The sequence below is a fragment of the Myotis nattereri genome (genome assembly GCF_964212035.1).
Source record: "Myotis nattereri genome assembly, chromosome: 13".
Taxonomy (NCBI): Eukaryota; Metazoa; Chordata; class Mammalia; order Chiroptera; family Vespertilionidae; genus Myotis; species Myotis nattereri.
Genome location: NC_138088.1, coordinates 4,759,004 through 4,782,251, shown reverse-complemented (window position 1 = coordinate 4,782,251; position 23,248 = coordinate 4,759,004). Strand labels below are relative to the sequence as shown.

The following is a 23,248-nucleotide window of genomic DNA, read 5'->3' as shown; positions in this document are numbered from 1 at the left end:
TAAAGTGTACAGCAACAATCTAAGAATAAGGCACTAACATAAAATTTTAATTATCATACTTACACATCTTGAAATTCTTCTAGTGATTTCTGTGGTGTGAAAACATTCAAAAGGCCAATTATCTGCAGCAAAAGCAGAGAGATTAAAAAATTAGAAATTGCTACATGGGTTAAAAAAATCCAGTTTAAAATTTTCTAAATCTTATTTTCTAAGCTCAAGTAATTTCTTTTCTTTTGTGTAATTGAAACTTTACGGCCAGGGGCTGGGGATAGAGAGGGAACCAGAACACAGAGGAACTTCAGGGCAGTGAAAATACTGTGTGATACAATAAAGGTGGACACATGTCATTATACATCTGTCCAAACCCACAGAATGTGTAACACCAAGAGTGAACCCCAATGTAAGCTACGGGCTTTTTTTGGGTGATATGGATGTGTCAGTGTAGGTTCACTGCTTGTAACAACTGTACCACTCTGGTGGCGATGCTGATAATGGGGGAAGCTGAGGGGGGGGGGAGGGGCGGGAGCAGGAGCTATATGGAAAATTTTTGTACCTTCCACTCAATTTTGCTATGAGCTGAAAACTTTCTTGAAAAAACAAGTCTTTAAAAAATTATAACAGAAGACCTCCACATAATGCATTCCAAAACGAACACTATGCTATACAATCCTCAACATGAATTTAAGGCAAATCTGAAATCTCTCATGTTCGTTTATAGCCAACTCAGAACCTCTATATAATCTCAGCCTTTGCCCCCAAGTTTTTCAGAATTCTGCACCTTCCCAGCTACACTCAGTCCCAGCATATTCCACTGGCCTGTCTACCGGCAGGCTTCTTTCCCACTGTTCTTCTATCCGCCTCTTTTCTCTATCTGTACCTTTCCCAGAGTGACATTACCTATGGCATTTTCTCCAAACATCTCTATGTGGGTAATTTCCAAATATGAACTAAGAGTCCTTGCTTAGCTCATGAGTCTCAGATATACATTGCAACTTCACAAGGAAGTCTCACAAATATAAAATTGAACTCGTTATTTGTACTCAAACTCTGTACTTTTCCAGAGTGCCTTCTCTTTTACAATAGAAGACTCAGAGTGATTTTGTTTTCCTCGTTTTTCAATATTTGCACTGTAATAAATAGTTTGAACAATGTTATCCATTGCATTGTCAGTCTGAACTTCAACTTCCTTTTCATTCTTTGTGCTACTACACAGGCCGAGGACTCTAATATCATAATTCATATAATGACTAACACTAGGTTCCCTAACTTGATACTTTGGCCATACTAAAGTAACCATTTTAAAAACTTTAAATGCCTTTAAACATACTGCTTCATATGCTTGTCATTTACCTACTGAACTTTGTTACCTTCAAGATAGACCTCTTTTTGTAGAGTCTGACAAGCCCTTGTCCTTGAGAGAGCTGGATTTTCTCTCTACTTTGTCCCCATAGTGTCCTACATGTTATTATGGCACTTAACACACTGTTGTGTAGTCTTATTTTCACAACAGCCTTGTCCCAGCCACACCAGGATCCTTGTTAGAAAGAGCTGAGCCTTATTCCCTTGATAGGCCTGGCACAGAAAAAGACACCTGGCATACATTTTAAAAATGTTTGCTGACAATTATACTTAGGGGCAAGAATGTTCTTCTAGGCATAAACTTATTATTATTAGGGCAGAATCTATGTTATTCATCTCAGCATAAAGCTTTGCTTAATGAAGGCATTAAAATATTTGTTCAGTAAATAAATTCAGAAAATTTTCAAACCAGAAAGGGTAAAGCATATTTATGATAGGGGGAGGTGCTGATAGGAAACATTTAGCTGCTCTAAATGAACTCAAGGCTCCTAACCAGGTGAACTGCACACTTGGAGACCTGGACAAATACTAACACTGCTCTTACTGAGATCTGGGAAATCCTAGAGTGGACGAGAGGTGTTAAAGATGAAAGGAACACAGAGACAGAAAGGGGACCAGTGTTTGTTCAGAGCTGAGGGGGTGGAAATGGGGAAATGAGAGCCATAGGACATACGGTTTCTTTTTGAGGTAAGGAAAAGTCACACACATCAGTGAGTAAACTAAAAACCACTGACTTATTCAGATTAAATGGATGCATAGTATGCTATATAAACTGTATCTCAGTGACGATGTTACAAAAAAGGACTGAAACAGTTCTCTGATTTTTCAAAAGGGAGATTATATCAATCATAAACTAGACAGCCAAACAAAGTCAAGGACTGATGGAGTGTGTGGCATATGACTACTGTGAGGGAAGTAACTGGAGCAGGAGCAGGTGAAATTCATTGAGAAACTTTATCTTTTTTTGTGACTAAAAACACAGTAACAAAGGAAAACAGTAGTAAATCAGAGAAATGCATCTTGATATATTATATGAAGAATTAATAAAGGCATTTAAAAAAAAATGTCCCAAATAATAATTCCCATGTAGATAAGATAAAGAATTGGGGAGAGCTAGGTGATTTTTAGTTAGACATGTAATTTTCTCAGCAGACCCAAGGCTGCTAATGAATTAACCAGGGACCAGGAAGGCCTCCTGAGCAGAATGGGGACACAAAGCCAAGTAAAAGTCCGAACAAAGCAAGCAAGCCCCGCAGTCCAGGCAGAGCCAGATTTCACAGGGGAAATTTAATAGGGACAAACAGAAACTACTAGACTTATTCTCCGAAAACAAACAAACAAACAAACAAAAAAAACCACAGAAAAAAAGGAAAGTAAAAAACAGGAGATGTGATGTGTTAGCAGGCCTGTAATAAAGAGTAACTTGTGTAGCCAATGTAAGTTACGTGGTGAGTGGCTTCCGCACAGGGGAGTATGATGTCCACAGTGAAGAGAAAATGACATGCCCATTCCTCTTGGAGGGTGCATCCAGGCATGCAGTGCTGTGCTCTAGGTAAAAGTGTGTTCAAAGATAAGTGAAAAAGAAACTCAATTCTAAAAAAAAAAAAAAAAGAAACTCAAAACCATCTATGAAAAGAGTGGGAAATGCATAATCACATGAATGTAGTTAATACCACTTAAAAATGGGTAAGATGCTAGGTTTCATGTTATATGTATTTTACCACACTAAAAACAAACCATAAAAAAACTAAAGAAGTGACTCGGGAAAGCCAGAGAGGTTGAGAACAATAAAGAGATGATTTGTGCAGAACATGAAAATGTTGAAAAGGCAAAACATCCACCCATCACAGAGTAAAAAAATTCCATTACCATTCCTGTTTCCTTTTATTTACTTTTTTTAAATCCTCACCTGAGGATATGTTTTTATTGGTTTTTTTTTTTTTCTTTAGAGAGAGAGTAAGGGAAGAGAGAGAAACATCTATGTGAGAAAGAAATATCGATTAGTTGCCTCCCATTCGTGCCCTGACTGGGAATTGAACCTGCAACCTTCCAGTGTACGGGACAACACTCTAACCGAACGACCTGGCCAGGACTCCTTATCTTTACTTAACATTTGTTCACTGAACAAATACGTTCAGCACCTCCTCTGTGGCAGCACTGTTCTAGGTGGCAAGGTTACTGCATGGACGGATCTGCGCTACCCCCACTACAGGATTAACCATGTGCAACCAACTTTGCATGCCTTTCCTTTAGTTGACAGAGCCATCTTTCTGTGCAGTTGCCAGGCTCAAGGGAAGGAGAAGCCGGCCATCTCCTCAATACAAACCTAAGGCAATGACACCACCTCCGTCAGGAAACAGGCTACCAGGGGCACAAGCAGCTCTGAGTGCAGGAGGCCACCAGCAATATGCCTGGCTCCCACCTAGAACAAGACTGGCTGACACAACTTCCCTATCACTGACCTAATCTTCATCTCTGTGCCTTTTCTTAAATGCTAATTTTCCTCTCTGGGAGGTCCACTTCCTCCAACAATCCAATTTTCACCCATTATTTAAGAACTAGAGGCCTGGTGCATGAAATTCGTGCACGGGTAGGGTCCCTAGGCCTGGCCAGCGATCAGGACCGATTGGGGCCTTCTGGCTGCTGGCTGGGGCCTCCCTTCATTCTGCACCGCGCCCTGGTGGTCAGCACATGTCATAGCGAGCAAACGGTCTCCCAATCGAACTTCTGCAGGGACAATTTGCATATTAGGCTTTTATATATAGAGATTATCTAGGTTCACTCTTCCCCAAAGCCTTTCCATTTCCTTAAGGCTCAGCAATTTCCTCTCCTGAAATCTCAGCATTTGCTTATTTTTCATCCACATGATTTCACAATTAAACTTCTATTAAACTTTGACAGTTAAAATTTATTGTTAGGTCTTTAACTCCTCATGCATTTGTTTTGTCTTCAAATTAACACTGTAAACCCCCAAATAAGGAGCCTAAATTTTAACTTCCATGAAACTTCCCCTTGGTGACACAGAGGCTTGCACACAGTTAACTCTTAAAATGGAGTAAACTGTGTTGTCTGCAACCAGAATGTGCTGAGCTGACTACATTTTATAAACTCCTTCAGAGAAACACCACAAAACATCTCCGGTCAGGTACTTTAGGTTTAGTCATTCATAAAAATGTTCCTTGCACAATTCAATCCCAGTTTATTTCCTCTCAACATGGAGACATCACTCTATTAAAATAATTATAAAATATCAGTATGCTTAATGTAAGCTTTAAAAAGTGTAACTATTTGTTCTCAACATGAGTGAAAGTTGTGTTTAAGTCCTTATAATCATTAGGAAATAGAATTGGAATGTTTTTCTGCTCACTGGCTAGCCTAACCATGAGGTGACCAGTGAGAATGGCATTACCTACAGAGAAGACAGTGGATGGGGCAATGGTCTGAGGCTACACCCAGTGTCAGTAGACAAAGCTCCAGTGTCCATGTGCAACAGAACGTTCCCTGACCTGGCAGCTGACACAAACTAAAGCGAAGAGGGGATGAAGCCTAAATAGAGTCCTTCGAAAACACCTGCCTCTTTCAAAGTCCTTTTGCTCGTGTCAGAAAAGTACACAATCTGAATTTCAGAAGCTGTTTTTCTTTTAATATAGTTAAGTTGAGAAAAAATTCACACTATAGATATATACACCTTCTATTTCTTTAAATATATTTATCATTTTATTTATTTATTTTTTATTGATTTTAGAGCTAGAGAGGGAGAAAGAGAAACTTCAATAGGCTGCTTCTCCGAACATGCGGCTGACCAGGTATCGAACCTACAACCTGGGTATGTGCCCTGATTGGGATGACACTCCAACCAACTGAGCCACACTGGCCAGGGTGAAATATAAACCTTTTTAACAATGCTTCAATCCAGAAGAACAATTCAAAACATCTACTATTTTAGAAGTTTTTGATATTCATACATTCATGAACAAATCTTTATTTCATCTACACTTAAGAAACTTTCTAAAATGTCCCACTTACATTTTTGTGATTAACACATTTCATAAGAACCAGCTCTCTGTAAGCTCGCTTAGCATGGGTTTGATTCTGAAATGGCCGGCTTAGCTTCTTGATGGCAACATTTCTTTCAAGAATGGCATCATAAGCTGCACTGTAATAGAAATTAAAAAACAAAAATGTAATAAAAAATCTGCAAAACTGATTTTCTAAAACATGCATTCAGATGCCTCATGTTCTCCAAAGATAAATGCAATTGGACCAGTTTCCAGTCTCTGATGATCACCATGTTTCTTCTATTTATACTGCAACACATTCCAAACAATGTACAGCACTAACTGCTTCTTCCAATGCAAACAGACTCGAGAGACCACTGACTGGCTGTGAAGACAGACTCTGCTCGTTCACTGGGCTCCTCCGAGATTCACCTATAAAACAAACGGGCACTCCATGCACAAATGTTTACTAAGTGTTCAGGTTCAAAAGACAGCTTAAAGCCTAAATGAACACTCCTCCTGCACCTCCCCCAGGGAAAGAAAACAAAGAATACACATGGTCATAAATTCTACTCAAAATATTTTCTGAAGAATTCTACGTAAGTGCATCACTTCCATCCTCTTGAATACAAAATAAATACAGGAAGAGGAAGGGACATATAGAGGTATCTATTATATGAAAAGTAAACCTTAAAATTTGTTTTAGAGGGGGAATTAAAAATCAAGGTGTTATAATGATGGATTCCAGATTTCAGGCCATCAGAAGCTGCTTCATAATTGTTAATGAACCACCTAAAATACTGGGAAATAGAACATCATACTCATTACTCTTCATAACTTCCTCTCCCGTGACCAAATGGCATCTGACGCATATTACAGGTAAGAGAAACACAAGCACAAATAAAAGAACATATCTTAAAATTATAGAATATTATAATTAAAAGAAACTTTAAAGTCATTTGGATTTACCACTGCCTGCTATAAGGCCAGAGGTTTGCCCAAGTTAAGTCAGAGAGTTAAAAAGTTAAGATAAGGCTAGAAGACTAAAACATGAAGTTATATCCTTCACATTGGGCCACCTAATAAACTAAAAATGACTGTTTCTGCTTATGCGATATTTGAAAGTCAGCACACTCCCGATGACAATGGCTCTCACCTAACTGGAAACCTGAATTCGTTTTACAGCTCTCATACCATATCAAATATATTGGAAAAATATTGCAGAAATATATGCATTAAAAATTGGTACTGCATAAAGAAACACATCTGTACATTCTATATATACTATACCTATATATATATATATATACACACATATACATATACATATATATATATACACACACATATACATATATATATATATAGTAGGGCAAAAGTAGGCTTACAGTTGTTTGTAGGGAAAATAATCACAGTAATTAATAAATAATACAAGAGTAAACTCCATGTTTTGTGTACTCACAATTGTGAACCTACTTTTGCACCACCCTGTATATACATGCACATACCAAAATATACATAAGTATTACCGTCTTTACTTAGAAAGTGTCATATTTACAGATATATCCCTCCTAAATTAAAAAAAAAAACCTGAACATTAGAGGTCATGCAACATGTTTAGAAATTTTGACTATTTCAGAAACGGAGTCTTCTGAGAAGGCGCCAATGTCTTGTAAACCTAAATCAGACTGTAACACAGTTATAACGGTAGCTTCTGGCAGCACACCAACAGCTCACAAAGGAGAAAGAACACTCCCCAGGAGCAGAGTGAAGTAATTGGGAAACTGTTCATTCAAGGCTAACACTGCACTATATTTTGCCAAATTAAAGCCTCATTTGTTTGCACTCTTTCTATTTCATCAGAAACACTGAACAGAGTTTATCTTTTCTAGTCCTCTTAGACTGCCTATTTAAACAGAGGAAAAAAGCCAACTCTGCAGACACCTTCAGAGTTTGGTTTCATAATAAAAACTGTTTGAATAATTAGACCTTTACACTCCTGAAGATAAAATAAATGTAATCTTTTATATTATTTTGCTCAGGAAAAAAAATTAACCAGTAAATTCATTCTCATTCATTTTTATCTGCTAAATCAAAATAATATTTCAAACTCTCTAAAGTTCAAAAATACCTGAGCAGGTTGTACTATTTTATATCCAGGGAAATGAGACTTCTAATTGCTGCCGAGTAAATGTGTACAAATCAGAAACACCTGGGGCCGTGGGGTCCCAATCCAGACCCAACTGGGGCCCAAAAGAATGCCTTTAAAAAAATTAAGTTCTTCAGTTGATTCTGATAGTAACACAACAGTGAGTTAAAATTTATTTAATATGTTTGTTTCATAGTAATCTTTTATTAAAGAAGCAAAAATTTGAAGATATTTATTGCTAGGACGGGGCTAAGTTGGCTTAAGGTCCCTTCGAAGGCAATTTTTTCAAAACAGTGGTCCACAAATTTCAAAATACAGCTACCAAAGGATAAGTGAAGGTACAGAAACATTACTATATTTTCCAACAATATTAACTAATTTATAAAGAATACAATCCTCACAACTCTAATTTAATAAATTAGGAGAGAAAACAGGCTTATAAGTATTAATTTGCCATGAGTCCCAAAGCTATTAAATCATAGAGCTAGATTCTGAACCAAAGGCTGCCTTTCAGCATACTTCCCAGGTTGACTTTATCACACCATTTTCCTTATTTTTAATTTGTAGTTGGTTAAATGTAGCTGGTTAGAATGACAACCAGCCAGCCATAAATGCTTTATAAAATGACCCAACTTCTAGTTTTTGATATTATATATTACTTCAAGAATACAGAAGAGAATAAATGTTAGTGTTCCCATTACATAAACTTGTTAACTTTAATTTCTTCTATATATATATAAAAGCCTAAGCAACCATTCGACAATTTGCTATGATGCACACTGACCACCAGGGGGCATATGCTCCACGTAAAGGCCTTGGAAACATGGAACAGACTGATAAATCTCAGAGGGAAAGGGGGAGAGGGGAGGGCAGGAAGAGATTAACCAAAGATCCTATATGCATACTAGAGGCCTGGTGCTTAGATTTGTGCACCGTTGCGGTCCTTCGGCCTGGCCTGTGGGGATCGGGCCAAAACCGGTTCTCCAACATCCCTTGAGGGGTCCCAAACTGCAAGAGGGCACAGGCCAGGCCAAGGGAATCCACCGGTGCACAGGGCCTCTAGTCTTACTATAATTGCTCTGATTTAAAAAAAATGTTTTTATTGATTTCATAGAGGAAGGGAGAGAGAAAGAGAAATAGAAACATCAATGATCGGCTTCCTCCTGCATGCCCCCTACTGGGGATCGAGCCTGCAACCCTGGCATGTGCCCCAACAGGGAATCGAATTGAGAATCAAACTGCAACCTCCTGGTTCATAGGATGATGCTCAACCACTGAGCCACGCTGGCCAGGCTGATTTTTAAAAGAAATATATTGTTATAGGTAAAGCCCCCTTCTTTCTCTGTATTCTCAGTTAAGCACTATCCTGAGTTTGCTGTTTATGAATGTTTTCGTACTTTTCTACATACGTATGCACAATAAACATATGGTACTGTTTGCCTATTTTAAACTATATAAAAACTATATATAATATAAGTATGGTCTGTATCTTGCTTTTAAATTCAATACTACACTTCTGGGATTATCCTTATTGATGCATATAGCTCTAGTTCATTTAAAATGTACAGTATTTCACTGTATGAATATATCACGCTTTCCCATTCATTCGCCTGTTGATTGATGCTGTTTTATAAACGGTGCTGCAGAGAACAGCCCTATGCATTTCTCTTCACGTACATGGGCAGGAGTTTTTCTAGAACCGGGAGAATCGCAGGGTCATAAACACATGATTTTTTAATAGATTCTAAAACAAATCCGGTTCAAGAAGAGGTAATGAAGATATAACTGTGCTTGAGTGAGGCTTAGAAAATTTCCCCAATCACTAGTTATGTGCTAACTTAGTGATCTAAAATCATGAGTAGGACTGCCTTAGTTTATAAGGAATGGTGCTGATATATAAAGTCTAGGCCTTTTATAGAAATTACTTGTAAATTAAATTTTAAAAATACCTAAGAGTTTTGAAACACAGTTAGATGATATAGCTGACTTCATTCCCCAGAGTAGAGGAAGATTTCTGAACTTCCAGTTTCATTATAGTGGGAAAGTGATGATTAAGAAGCTTCTTAATAAACAATTAACTCTGGGAATGGATGTACACATGGGATCAACCAGCACCCACTTATTCTCTCCTGATACAGATATTTGTCTCTACATGGTTTATAACCAAGCATTTAATCATAATTTATCCTTGAAGATGGAGGTGCTGATTTATGGTTGTGTTTTATGAATAATAAAAAAGAACATTAATCCCTGAACAAAACAACTTACTGCATCACAGCTTTCATTTAAATTATATAGTTTTAATTAAATTTTTCGAGGCAAATTAAACATTTACACCAAGGTATCTATATTATGAGAAGAGAAAGTAATAGAGTTAATGATTCTTTGCCTAATTTTCGGAAGTAAAAACTTACCATACTATTCCTTGAGCTCCTGAGCCTATAGGTTTTAAATTCTGATATCGTTTCAGGACTGTGAATGTAGAATCTCCAATCTCTACACTATAAAAATTGCTGTCACGCTTACTTCTGCTCATGATGGCAAGCAATTAATTTAATGGCTTCATCCAAAAATTCACCAAGAAGCTGCAAAATGGAATAAAATATATTGTTAACAAAATGAATTCATGCAATCTTAAAATTCAAGTTCTCACTCGTTCACTAAAGGTAACATTAACTGCTAGATCATGTTAAATGGGCTACTTCTTTAAAGAAAAACATTTAGGAAAAAAAAATATCACAGAGCCTGGTTAGCATCTGCTATACTTAAGGAAATAACTGATAATTGAAAAAAAAAAAACCCACAAAATTTTTACTAGAATAAACAGTATCTCCAATCTAGAAATCATTGGTATTAATATGCAAACTAGTACATGTCTTAACTTACTGGAAAACTGGAAAAAGAAAGTAAATTATAAGAAGACATATTTTCAAGGCCACTTCCACAGTATACAATTTAAAAACAGTCCTTTTCTTTTTTATAAATACATCTTTATTGATTTTGGAGAGGGAAGGAGAGGGAAAGAGAGAGAGAAACATCAATGATGAGAGAGAATCACTGACTGCCTGCCTCCTGCACATCCTCTACTGGGAATCGAGTCCTCAACCCAGGCATGTGTTCTTGACCAGAATCAAACCTGGGACCCTTCAGTCCGCAGGCTGACGACGCGCTATCCACTGAGTCAAACCAGTTAGGGTTGAAACCAGTCCTTTTTATGTGTTTGTTATAGAGTACTGAAACCTTAATTTTTGTGAGAAATTGAGAAACTTTCATTCGAAAATAATTCACAATCTCATTTAGTGTCACCCGGGAGGATGACAGATGCCCATGCTAGTAAGCTGGTTAGCACGTCTCACCCTGCCTAACACAGAGCAGCACAGCGCTGTCCCCACAAGAGCCTGTCCCCGCAACATCCAGTAGTGACACATGCGAAGTTGTAATGGTTGAAAGAATGGTTGAAAGAGGTAGAAAAATAAGAAGATATAAGATAATATTACTTTAAAAATGAGAAAATATGAGAGAGAGAGAAGCATCTACTATATTAGGGTACAACCGTTTGGGGCATCAAAAGCATGACCTAAGTTCTGGCCACAGCTCTTTCTCTCTACCTGATTACCAGGCAGTCCCTCTCTACCCATTTGAGTATTGGTTATTAATAAGCCTGTTTTCCATCCTTACTGGATGAAAGTGGCCTAAAACAAAAGGCATGCCGTAAATCAGCTCCAACCTATTCCCCACGTACCACAATAAACCAAGGAATCAGTTAGGTCTACAGAATCACTGTGTTTGTGTGGCGGGAAGGAGGAGTTGTAAAACAATGCTAACAAAAGGAAAATAATGTCCTGATAAGACTTACAAGACAAAGAATTAACTCAACAAATATGAAGTGCCTACCACATGCTAGGCACTTAGCACTGTGCTGTGCCTACCATGTGGAGGCTAATGAATGAAATGGGTTCGTTCTAACAGCTGAATGCTGAGAGAAGGAGGAGGCCGCTGGAAGGTGGGAATAAGAGAGTTGGAAGAGGGAAACTAGTAATCTATTGCAATAATCCAGATGATAGAGAATTTTACAATTAGTGAGGATTCTTAGATGTGATGGAATTAAAAAAAAACAAAAAACACTAAACAAAAAAGTCCAAAAAATATAGGCGTTAAAAAAAAAAGACAAATTGCAAGCAACTAAAGAGTTGGATAAATTAAAGACCCAGAGAAACATTTCCATAATCAATAACTAAACTAGTCATGTAATACTCGAGAGGACTGTCTGGAATGGCAACACTCATAAATTCTGCCTAAGTAGGCAGAAAAGGAAAGAGTTGGTAATGATTTCAACACTATGTTCACAGATGACCCAATATGGGTACTGGTCATCCAGACCAACTTCCACCTTAATTTGGATTCCCTCCTTACCTACCAGAAGGGAAATAGGGAGGAAGGCAGAAGTGAGAAGAGGAATGCAGGAAAGTGTCAGGCCCTTCATCAAATATTCTCCATATTTATCCTGGAAACTGAGGCTGCCTTTGGCCCGGAAACAACTACAATGGTCTCCAGTGATCTACACGTGAGCTCCAAGGCCGAGCCCAGAGCAGTTGATGATGTGTGAACCTCAAGTAGCCAGACTGTGTGCAGATCAGATTTTCTAAGCTCCATGGAAGACATGACCCCTTCTCCTTAGGGAGAGAGGATCAGAGAGAAGGAGGTACTCTTGGTGCCTCACCAGTTTACTTACTGTTACCAGAGCAGGGAATAAAAAGGCTGTGTTTCAGATTCCAACTTGCTGGAAATAAAGAAAAAGCATAGAGCCAGGATCATATGCAGGACAGGTCTCCCTGTCTGTTAAAAGAGTAACAATAGCAAGGAGAGGCTTCTTTCTCAGAAGAGGGGTCTCAGAAAAGGGTGGTCCGACATCAGGAGTGGGGTCCATGGTGCTCACACAGAAGTCTGGACAGACCTGTGACAGCAGCTGAGCAGTGACAGCCACCAGACCCTCCAGACACAGTGCAGCAGCAGATGGATGACCAGGTTAGGGAGCAGCCTGCCCAGGAGCCACAGCTGCCACTCAGGACAGGAGACAGAGCACGTGACTCACTCAAGCCCAGGTGTAGAATGCTTACTGGGTGCCTGAGTCAAGCTCTGGGCTGGTACTGTGAACACAGCAGTAATCCGCATCTGCCCTCCAGACCATGCAGTTAGACAAAGAGAGACATTCGGTTGTGTAGTAACTGTCTGGCTGAAACTATGGCATGAAAACAGCAATGAAGGCAATGGAAGCAAGCCCACACTAGTCTGGTCTCAGGAAAAGATTCATTCCCCTAACGAGGTAATGTTTGAGCAAGATCTGAACACTGAGTATGAGGTAACCAGGCAGGGAGAGAGAAGGGAGCTTTCTAGGCAGAAGAAAAAGCACATGCAGAGGCTCTAGAAATTCACCCATTTTCACAGCGCAATGGATGAGTTTTGATAAATGTGTACAACCCTGTAACCACCATCAAAATCACGACACAGAATATCTCTATTCCTGCAAAAGCTTCCCTGGTGGCCAATCCCTGCCCTCTATTCCTAACCATCCCTGGCAACCAATGCAACCAATAAGTGGCTTAGCTGTGCCTTTTCCAGATCTTGATCCAAGTGAACATCACACAGCATGATTTTTTTGCCTGGCTTCTCACTTGCCCAGCTGTGTTTAAGGGACACCTATGCTGTGCTTCTTTGTATTACTGAGTAGCATTCCATTGTGAGGACATACCATTTGGACACATGGACTGTTTCCATACATACATATATATGACACAGCTAATTCATTCTCTTGCCCATATTGTCTTCTTGTTGTTCAATTATAATATTTATATATCCCGGATATACATCCTTTATCAGATGTTTTGCAAGTATTTTCTTCCAGTCTATGTGGCCTGCCTTTCCATTTTGTTAACAGTGTACTTTTTAAAACTTTTTAGTTGAAATAATTTTAGACTCATGTACAGGTTGCAAAAATACTTGTGGGGATTCTTCACCCAATGACAGCATTTGACATAACAACTGTACCATTATCAAAATGAGAAAGTCTGCACTGGTATAATACTATAAGCAAACTTTATTCAGATTTTATGCATACATTGATTTTCTGTAAATTTATCACATACACATATTAATGGGAACTACATCTCAGCCAGGATACAGAACTCACCCCAAAGAGAGTCCTTCATGCTACCTCTCTATAATCATATACTGCTGCCAATTATGTTTACATCACTATAATTTGTTTCAATTAAAATTTTATATAAACAGAATCACATAATATGTAATCTTTTTTTTTTTAATATATTTTATTGATTTTTTACAGAGAGGAAGGGAGAGAGATAGAGAGTTAGAAACATCGATGAGAGAGAAACATCGATCAGCCGCCTCCTGCACATCTCCTACTGGAGATGTGCCCGCAACCCAGGTACATGCCCTTGACCGGAATCGAACCCGGGACCCCTCAGTCCGCAGGCTGACGCTCTATCCACTGAGCCAAACCGGTTTTGGCAATATGTAATCTTTTGAGACTGCCTTTTTCACTCAGTATAATGCCATTGAGATTCTCCAGATTGGTGGAATATTGATAGTTTGTTCTTTTTCTTACAGAATATTATTCTGTTGTGTGAATGTAGCTTTGTTATTAATTCACCCTTTGTTTTGCCCATTACAAATAAAGCTATTTACTATGAACCTGCCTACAGATTTTTCTGTGAAAATAAGCTTTCATTTCTTTAGGGTAAATGTCCAGGAGAAGGATATGGCAGCTGCATGTTTAACATTTTAAGAAACTGGCAAACTTTTCCTAAAGTGGCTGTTACAACTTTGCATTCCCACCGAAATGCATGAAAGATCTAGTTCCTCCACATCCTATCAACTCTTATTTAAGACAGTGTAGTTTATTTTAGCATTTCTAACAGGTTTTGGATAGACAGATAGATAAATGGATTATATAACTATCTCATCAGGACTTTAGTTTTTTATTTCTCTAATGGATAATAACATTAAACATCTCCTTATGTACCTTTCCCAGCTGTATGTATATTTTTGGTGAAGTGTCTGTTCAAGTGTTTTGCTCATTTTCTAATTGGGTTGCTTGATTTCCTATTGTTAAGTGTAGAGAGTTTTGTTATTTATTTATTTTTTTTATGTTCTGGATATATTCCTTTATCAGACACACAATTTGCAAATAACATTTGGCCCCTAAACAACATGGGTTTGAACTGTGCATGTTCCCTTACATGTGGATTTATTTTCAATAAATACCTATATTGTTTTGGATCGGAGGTTACATGGTCCTGGATACCAAGCCAAAGATGTTTTCGGGGAGCCAAAAGTTATATGCACCAGCCCTGGCCAGGTGGCTCAGTTGGTTGGAGCAGTGTCCCATACACCAAAAGGTTGCAGGTTGGAGTCCTGGTCAGGGAGTATATGGGCAAGGATTAAAAAAGTTATATGCTCCTAACCCCCATGTTATTCAAGGTCAAATGTACTTTCTCTCTATTTGTGGTTTCTCTTTTCTTTAAAAAATTTTTTCAATTACAGTTTACGTTCAATATTATTTTATATTAGTTTTGGATATACAGCATTATGATTAGATAGTTATATATTACAAAGTGATCCCCCCAATATGTCCAGTACCTACCTGGCACCATACATTACATTATTAACTATATTTGCAAAGTTGCACTTTATTTACATTCTTGTAACTATTTTGTAACTACCAGTTTGTATTTTTTAATACCTTCACCATTTCACCCAGTCCCCCAACACCTGTCTTATCTGGCAACCATCAGTTTGTAGTTGGTATCTATGAGTTTGTTTTAGTTTATTTTATTGTCTAGATTCCATATCTAAGTGAAATTATATGGTATTTGTCTTTCTCTGATTGGCTTATTTCACTTAGCATAATACCCTCTAGGTGCACTTATTCTTTCACTAGAGGCCTGGTGCATGAATTTATGCATGGGTGGGGTCCAGCTGGCCTGCCCCAATTGGGGCCAATCTGGCCTTGCTCCCTGGTTGAATTCCTGGTTGAGGGGACAATTTGCATATTAGCCTTTTATTATATAGGATTTCCCTTGCACAAGAGGTATATTAGAAAAAATATTACTAGCTGAAACCGAATCCACCTGCCAGCACAGGCCCTGCATCTTCACCACTCCTCTACCTTCTCCAGTCTACACCACCTTCACTAGCCTACACCACCTCCAGCTCACTAAGGGTGACAGTACTATGTGTACTGGTTAATAATAGCGGATTTTGTAATCAAAGAAAACACGAGAATTTCAAGAGAAACATCAAAACTGCTTTATTCAAAGTAATGTCCATCGCTAGCTACACATTTCCCCATCTTTTAGCTAATTTGTGGATACCGTCCCAATAGAACTTTTCTTGTTTTGAGGCAAACCATTCAGAGACCCAATTTTCCACTTCTTCGTATGTTTTGAAGTGCTGCTTAGAAAGTGCGTGTGCCATCGATCGGAACAAGTGGTAATCTGAAGGAGCAAGGTCTGGTGAATACAATAGGTGGGTTAATACTTCCCAGGCAAGATCTTTTTAACGTGTCTTTAACTGGTTTTGAAGTGTGTGATGGTGCGTCATTATGAAGCAAAATTATTTTGTCGTGTCTTCTGGAACATTCTGGTCATTTCACAATCAAAGCGTGGTTCAAATTGATTATTTGTTGATGGTAGTGATCAGTATTAATGGTTTCACCTGGTTTTAGAAGTTCATAATACACCACACCTTCCTGATCCCACCAAATGCAGAGCATTGTCTTCTTTTCCAAGCGATTTGGCCTTGCAGTCGATGTTGACGGTTGACCTGTATCAGCCCATGATTTTGTGCATTTGGGATTCTCAAATTAAATCCACTTTTCATCTAAACTTACTGAACATTTAAATATGCAGATTTTACTACCAGACTGTGGTCTTTCAGAACTACCTCCTACACCTTAGATTTCCAAAACATGTCAGCTCTTGGCAGCATTTGAATTTAATAAATAACTGCTAAAACAAAGATAAGTAGAACGTGAACTTTTAAAAAAATTACTGATTTTAGAGGGGGGGGGAGGGAGAGAGAGAGAGAGAGAATTGGAGAGGGAGAGAGAAACACTGATCTGTTGTTCTATTTATTTAAATATTCACTGGTTGCTTCTTGTATGTGTCTTGACGGGGGATTGAACCCTCAACCTTGCGGGACGATGCTCTAACCAACTGAGCTACCCAGCCAGGCCCAGAATGTGATTTTTTTAAAGTAACAAATTACATAATAAACTGTCCTGTTTATCTTCACCATTGTTTTCCTTCATTAGCAGAATAAAGAAGAGAGTGAATTAGGTTTTTGGGTCCAGATTTACTTCTGTGATGTGCATAACAAGGAACAAGACTTTGCTGCTATCAGCTTGGCCCGTCCAGAAGATGGTGGAAGGATGAGCCTGAATGTGGAGACAAGCAAGTTAAACTAAATAGTTATATAAAAAGTACTTGGAGAAAACAGAGTGAGTTTAACGCAGCCATAGAGTCAGGCCTCACAGTGAAAAATAATTCAGGCAACACAACAAAGTTTAAACATCAAAACCACTGTAATCACCAGTAACCTTGGCAGGAAGCCACTGGGGTGATGTGGAGCTCTTGTCTATCTTCACCCATCCTGCGCTTGTGGCTGGCCACCGACAGCTCCCCCATCCTGACAGTAAATTCGATGTGTCAACCTGACTGGTGTTTTTGGATGACTTAACATTTTAACAATAGACAGAATAAAGCACACTGCCTTCGGTAATGTGGGTGGGATTCATTCAATCAGCTGAAGGCCATATTGGCTCTTCCTGGGTCTTTAGACTAGAACTTCCACCATCAGCTCTCCTGAGTGCCAGGCCTTTGGACTTGGACTGGAACTACATCACCAGTTTTCCAGGGTCTCCAGCATGCCACCCACAGAGCTTGAGGCTTGTCAGCCTTCATAATCATGTGAGTCAATTTCTTATAATAAATAGATATTTCCATTCATCGTGGTGGTACTGTTTCTCTGGAGAACCCTGACTAATACATCATCTCACTCTTTACTCGAGGTACTTCTTCTGTATCACTCGCTTTCTTCTACCTCACGATGGTTCCCTGCTGCCTTTCCCTGCTTCATCTTCTACCTAGGACTCTGCTCAGATGTCACCTTCCCAGAAATCCCTTACATACACAGTTTCTCTAAAACGGGTCCTCTAGCTGGAGCGGCATGGCTCAGTGGTTGAAAACTGACCTATGAATCAGGAGGTAGGGCATGCAGGAGGTAGCCAATCAATGATTCTCTCTCATCAATGATGTTTCTATCTCTCCTTCTCCCTTCCTCTCTAATATAAATAAAAACATTTTATTTTTAATTATATATTTTGTATTTTATATATTATATATTTTTATTGATTAAGATATTACATATGTGTCCTTATCCCCACGTTACCCCTTACTCCCCCTCCCCCCGCTCATGCCTCTCCCCCCATTGTCCATGTCCATTGGTTAGGCCTATATGCTTGCATATAAGTCCTTTGGTTGATCTTTCCCCCTTACCCCCACCCTCCCCTACCTTCCCTCCAAGGCCCGACAGTCCAATCAATGCCTCTCCGTCTCTGTCATTATTTCTTCAAGTAGGTTTTCAATATCTTGCCCTCTCTCTTCTTCTGGTATCCCTATAATTCTGATGTTGGTACGCTTAAAGTTGTCCCAGAGGCTCCTTACACTATCTTCATATTTTTGGATTCTTTTTTCGTTTTTCTTTTTCGGTTGGGTATTTTTTGTTTCTTTGTATTTCAAATCTTTGACTTGATTCTTGGGATCCTCTTGTCTGCTGTTGGATCTCTGTATACTATTCTTTATTTCAGTCAGTGTATGCTTAATTTCTAGTTGGTCTTTTTTCATATCCTCCAGGGTCTCACTAAATTTATCGGCAGTTTCCATAAAATTCTTGTAAAACCTTATAAACGTGGTTTTGAACTCTATATCCAGTTGTTTGCTTTCCTCCATTTCTGTTATTTGTGACCTGTTTCTTTGTCTCCGCATTTTTTATGCTTCCCTGTGTTGGTAGAGTGGTTTTGTGTGCTACGTGTCCTGTAGGGCTCAGTGGCCAGTGGCTCAGCCTCCCGTTACCTGAGGTGGACACTCTTGGTGCACCCCCTTGTGGGCTTTGTGCACAGTCTTGTTGTAGTTATGCCTTGATGGTTGTAGGATCACTGGGAGGAATTGACCTCCAGGCCAGTTGGCAGATAGAATCAGCTGTGTCTGCAGTGGAAGAACTTCTGTGCTGAAGACACCCTTCTGGGGAAAGACTTGCTTCCGTGGGGCTTTGGTGCTCACTGAGTCTGCCCCCTGAGTGTGTCCCTTATGGATCTGAGGAGCTGCAATCTGGATGGTCCCACTCTGACCACTGGGTATACTGGCTCTTGGATCTAAGGAGGTGCTAATTTAGCCTCTGCCTGAGGTTACCCAGCAGGAGCTACGAAGAGAACTGCAGATTCCCCTTCCTTTTTTGGAGTTTGGAGGTGCCCAGATGAGGCCCAGCTGTGAAGCAATGCAAGCTGCTGTGGGGCCTTGGGCCTTCTCTTGGAAGTTCTGGGTCTGTCTGGCCCAGCTGCAATTTGTTAGGTAATTTTCAGGTTGCAAAGGGCCAGGGCATTCATATGCAAAAGCCTCTGCCACAGTCTGGGTGGGGTCGGGTCGCAGGGAATCAAAGGGCGGAGCAAGCAGCTATGGCTGATCCTCAGCCCTGCCCTAAGGGGCCCCGCGTCTTAGCGTCCCGGTAATCACTGCAAGCACCTCTGAGGGAAAGCCGCCCTCAAGTTCCAAGTTCTGCCCGCTGCCAGACAGTCCAGTTTTTCCCCGTATGAGTCCTGGGTCCCCAGAGACTCTCCCGGAACCGGAGTTCAGAGCAGTCGGGAGCTTGTGACTCCCTCCTGATTCAAAAAGACAGCCGCGTCCTCAGGTGCCCGCCCTTTCCGCGTGCGCCTCTGTACCTCTGCACTTCCGCAGCTCTTCTGAGTCTCAGTGTGCTTTTCTCTTTCCTTCTAGTTGTAGAATTTCCACTCAGCTAGCCTTCCTGTAGTTCTGGATGATGTCCGTTTTGTCTTTTCATTGTATTTTTGAAGTTGTTGTGGGAGGCAGCAATTTCCGGTGTTTACCTATGCTGCCATCTTGGTTTCTCCAAATAAAAACATTTTAAATAATAAAATAAAATGGGACCTCTAGTCACACCCTCCCCATCATTCTGTTTCATGTTTCTTCAAAGCACTTACTACTTGGACATTTTACTACATTATAGTTTTCTGTCCTAAATGTAAATTCTAAGAAAGCATGAAATTTGGTCTGTTCATGAATAAATCGCCAGAACCCAGACTAGTATTTGGCAAATAGTAGGCATTCAAATAGATGTTGAAGAACAGATGAATAAACTAAGTTCCCATTATAAACTGTCCATCATTCTCCTCCTCTCAAAGATTATTTGATGGGAGAAATAGAAATATGTGATTGACTAGTTGAATCTCTATTATTGCTGTGTAATTTTTACACCAGTTATGGCCAAGGTGGCAGAACCACACGCCATGCTAAGGAACTGCTTAGGGCTACTTTCTAGCAGGTATTTAATAAGCTTCAAAATGATATTTCTGTGTATAGTGGGCATGCACTCACTGTAAGATTAGGTCTAACTAATGAAGTTGGACTTTCAGAATATGGTAAGAGTTTCTTGGCCACACACTAAAATCAAGTCATTGTTTCAAAATTCACATTAAATTTACCCTCCCTTAATATCAGCCCTTAACTGGCTTCTAGAGCAGATCTCAGCTGCCACTAAGTAAATGCATCTACTAAATTCCATGTATTTTTCAAAGTTCACTCTTCAATTATACTTGAAAAAATTAATACAGAAATGGGATCTGTCCAGAACTAAGTTGACATAAGTAGAATCAATATCCTAAGTGTAAGGTGCATTCTAGGGCAACCTCCTCCCACTCCTTTCCAAAAATGTTGTAGCTGACTAGCTATTTCAGTGTCTCACAACACAAGATTTTCCTTTTCTCAGGAAGGAAGAGTCCTACTGGGTGGTGTGCAAGCAGTACAACACTTAGTGGCTCTCCTGCAGGAGGGAACAGAGCCTCTGAGCAGCGAGCAAACCCAGGTCTGAGCAGCACACTGCAGGCCCACACAAGGCAGGCTGCATGCTTCAGTCACTGCAGGCACTAGCACCAATTGAGAAAACCAGAATTTTACTCTCTTCTCACTCATGGTATACTGCCAAAGGGAAATTCTTCTATGATTTTGCAATGGAGATTGCACACTGAACAGACAGATAATGGGTAAGAGCACTGGTTATCTTCCTAAAACTGAGGCGGGAGAGTGGGGAGGGGGGTATGTTAGATAACAAAAGAGCTCCCAAAAGAAAATATCTAACTGGGAAATTCCCCCAGTTTTACACTCTGACTGGGATTTTTCTCACTGATTCCTATTGCAACCATAAAGCTAGAGGGCCATGTTACTTCCCTTCCTTTCCATTCAAGTTCAATAAAAGGACCCATTAACAAATCTCTTCCTTTGCTCCCTTTAACACAGATGAGAAGCAGGACTTCTCAAAAGAGATGTTATTAAAATACCAAAGGGGAAGAAAAGGAAATAAGGAAAACTACAACATAACAAGGTTGCAACACAAATCTATATAATGGCTAACCTTAAAATTTAAGCAACTGACCTCATAAGCTATCTTACTATAATCCTCACAACAAATAAAATACTAATAAGTATTAAGATTTTAGAAGCTGATTATTAAAACAAAATGAAGTAAAGCCAACAGGCAAGAAGAAACAAAATTTTCTACTTATACACTAAATTACTGCCATCATACTTTTCTTAATGCCGTGTTTTCTAGTTTAGTAATTCTCTAACTTAAATTTGCATAAGAATTAATGTTCTTGAGTGTGTGTGTGAGTGTGTGTGTGAGAGTACACAAAAGATTTCATAGTGTCTTTTATGAGTTAAGGAACTCTCAAGATGATTCTGGCTTTTGTTTTACATACTGACCTTAACTCTAGTATACACCAGATTCCATTCTTCTAAACAATTCACAAAACTTGCATAGTCAAAATCATCCCTGAAAATTCCTTAAATCGTAACACATGATCACATTCAGTACAATAACATTTAAGTCTGCCCCAAATATGAAATGTTCACCCTATGGGAGACAATGCAGGAACTAATACAATAGAGGGAATAGTAGGTTCCTGTCTCCAGGGGCCTAAACTCACTGTGATGGGCAGATTTGTCAGTGCCACTAAAATTGTCATCTGTCTGCAAGACCTGCATAGCTGGAGACTAAAGCTAAACTTTTACATGAAAAAAATGTTACTACCATAAGCATTCAAATAATGAAGCTTCAAGAAAGAGGTTAGAATCTTATAAAAATTAACTCATCTGACTCAATCTTTATTAAAGAGCCTATGTGAGGGCTGAATAATAGCCCTCTACATTTGAGACTCCTCCTCCTCCTCTTTCCTTCTGTGTACTAATCTCTTCTGAAGAGGTGAGGATCTACTCCCACAGATCCTTTATAAAAAAAAAAAAGTAGAGAACAAATCCTTTAAGTATCAGTAAAATTAGCCTGTTTCTTTAGAGTTACTCATGAGAGCAGAAAATAAATATTCCAGCCAAGAGATTACCTCGATGTCCAGGCTACCACCGGTTCCTTCTGCTATATCACCAATCATACCTAATCTGCCCTCTCTTCTAGAGGAAGCTGACCCTGACAAAGGGGGTGGGGAGGAGACGGCCTGGTTTGTACTTCTGCAATTGGACTTTGTAAGATCTATCCATAAACAGGTTTAATTGAGCTTACTTTAATAAAATAAGCCTACTTACTTATTACATCCCAACTATATAAGACAGGTGTCCTTTCACAATTTCTATATTTTGAGCAGGATGCATTCAGTTAAAACAGTGGCCGCCACAGAAAATCACTAAGCCTTAGAACTGGTTTCCAAGGCTTCAGACATTCGCTTTAGGCAGTGTCAACAATACAGTGACATGCTTCGGACACCTTTTAAACAACAATGATAACAAACTTTAAATAATAGAACCCAATATGGATATGGTATTTATCATTAACACCTCAGTTAGTTCATATCCAAGACTCTAAAATACTTTGTACTCAAAATGGCAAAAATCTCAAGATATTAGAAAGCTGGCTCTGGGCTTCTCAGCTGGAGCTAGATTATTCATGGTAGTGGCTAAATGCAATGCCAATTTTCTCCATGACACTCTATTCAATAAAAACAGGGAACCTAATTTGTAAGAATACTAGTGGCCCAGTGCATGGACTCGTGCACACTGAAAGGAAATTAATTAGAAGAAATATTTTAATATCTCTATTCGCCCTTTCTCTATAATAGAAGTGTCAGAGATTAAAGAAAATTAGTAAAACATATATGAAAATAATATATAAATTAATAAACAATAACAACATGATATAACAAGACATGATAGAAAACAACAAAAACATGATATAAAAACATTGATAAAAACAATGACTAGTAAACTGATTAAACTTGTTCTAATATCTCCCTGTATACCACATTAAGAGTAAAAACACTTTCAGAGTGCTTGACTAATTTCCCTTGTGATGAAGTATTTACAACTTTAACTTTAATGTCATATGCTCTTTGAGCTCGAGAGAAAGCAACATATAACTGACCGTG

The 23,248-nt window shown here is 39.1% G+C and overlaps 1 protein-coding gene across 4 annotated transcripts in view; it reads right to left on the bottom strand.

Moving 5' to 3' along the window:
* MAPK8 (mitogen-activated protein kinase 8) overlaps window positions 1-23,248 on the bottom strand; it is a 105,322-nt gene that overhangs the window by 38,398 nt on the left and 43,676 nt on the right. For all 4 annotated transcript variants that reach the window (XM_081104832.1, XM_081104833.1, XM_081104831.1 and 1 more), the window contains exons 2-4: window positions 9,921-10,091; window positions 5,386-5,515; window positions 64-122 (exon numbers count right to left, since the gene is read on the bottom strand). In XM_081104832.1, the coding sequence (XP_080960958.1) occupies window positions 64-122; window positions 5,386-5,515; window positions 9,921-10,042 (311 nt within the window). In that variant the 5' untranslated portion in view covers window positions 10,043-10,091. The remainder of the gene's footprint in view (window positions 1-63; window positions 123-5,385; window positions 5,516-9,920; window positions 10,092-23,248) is intronic.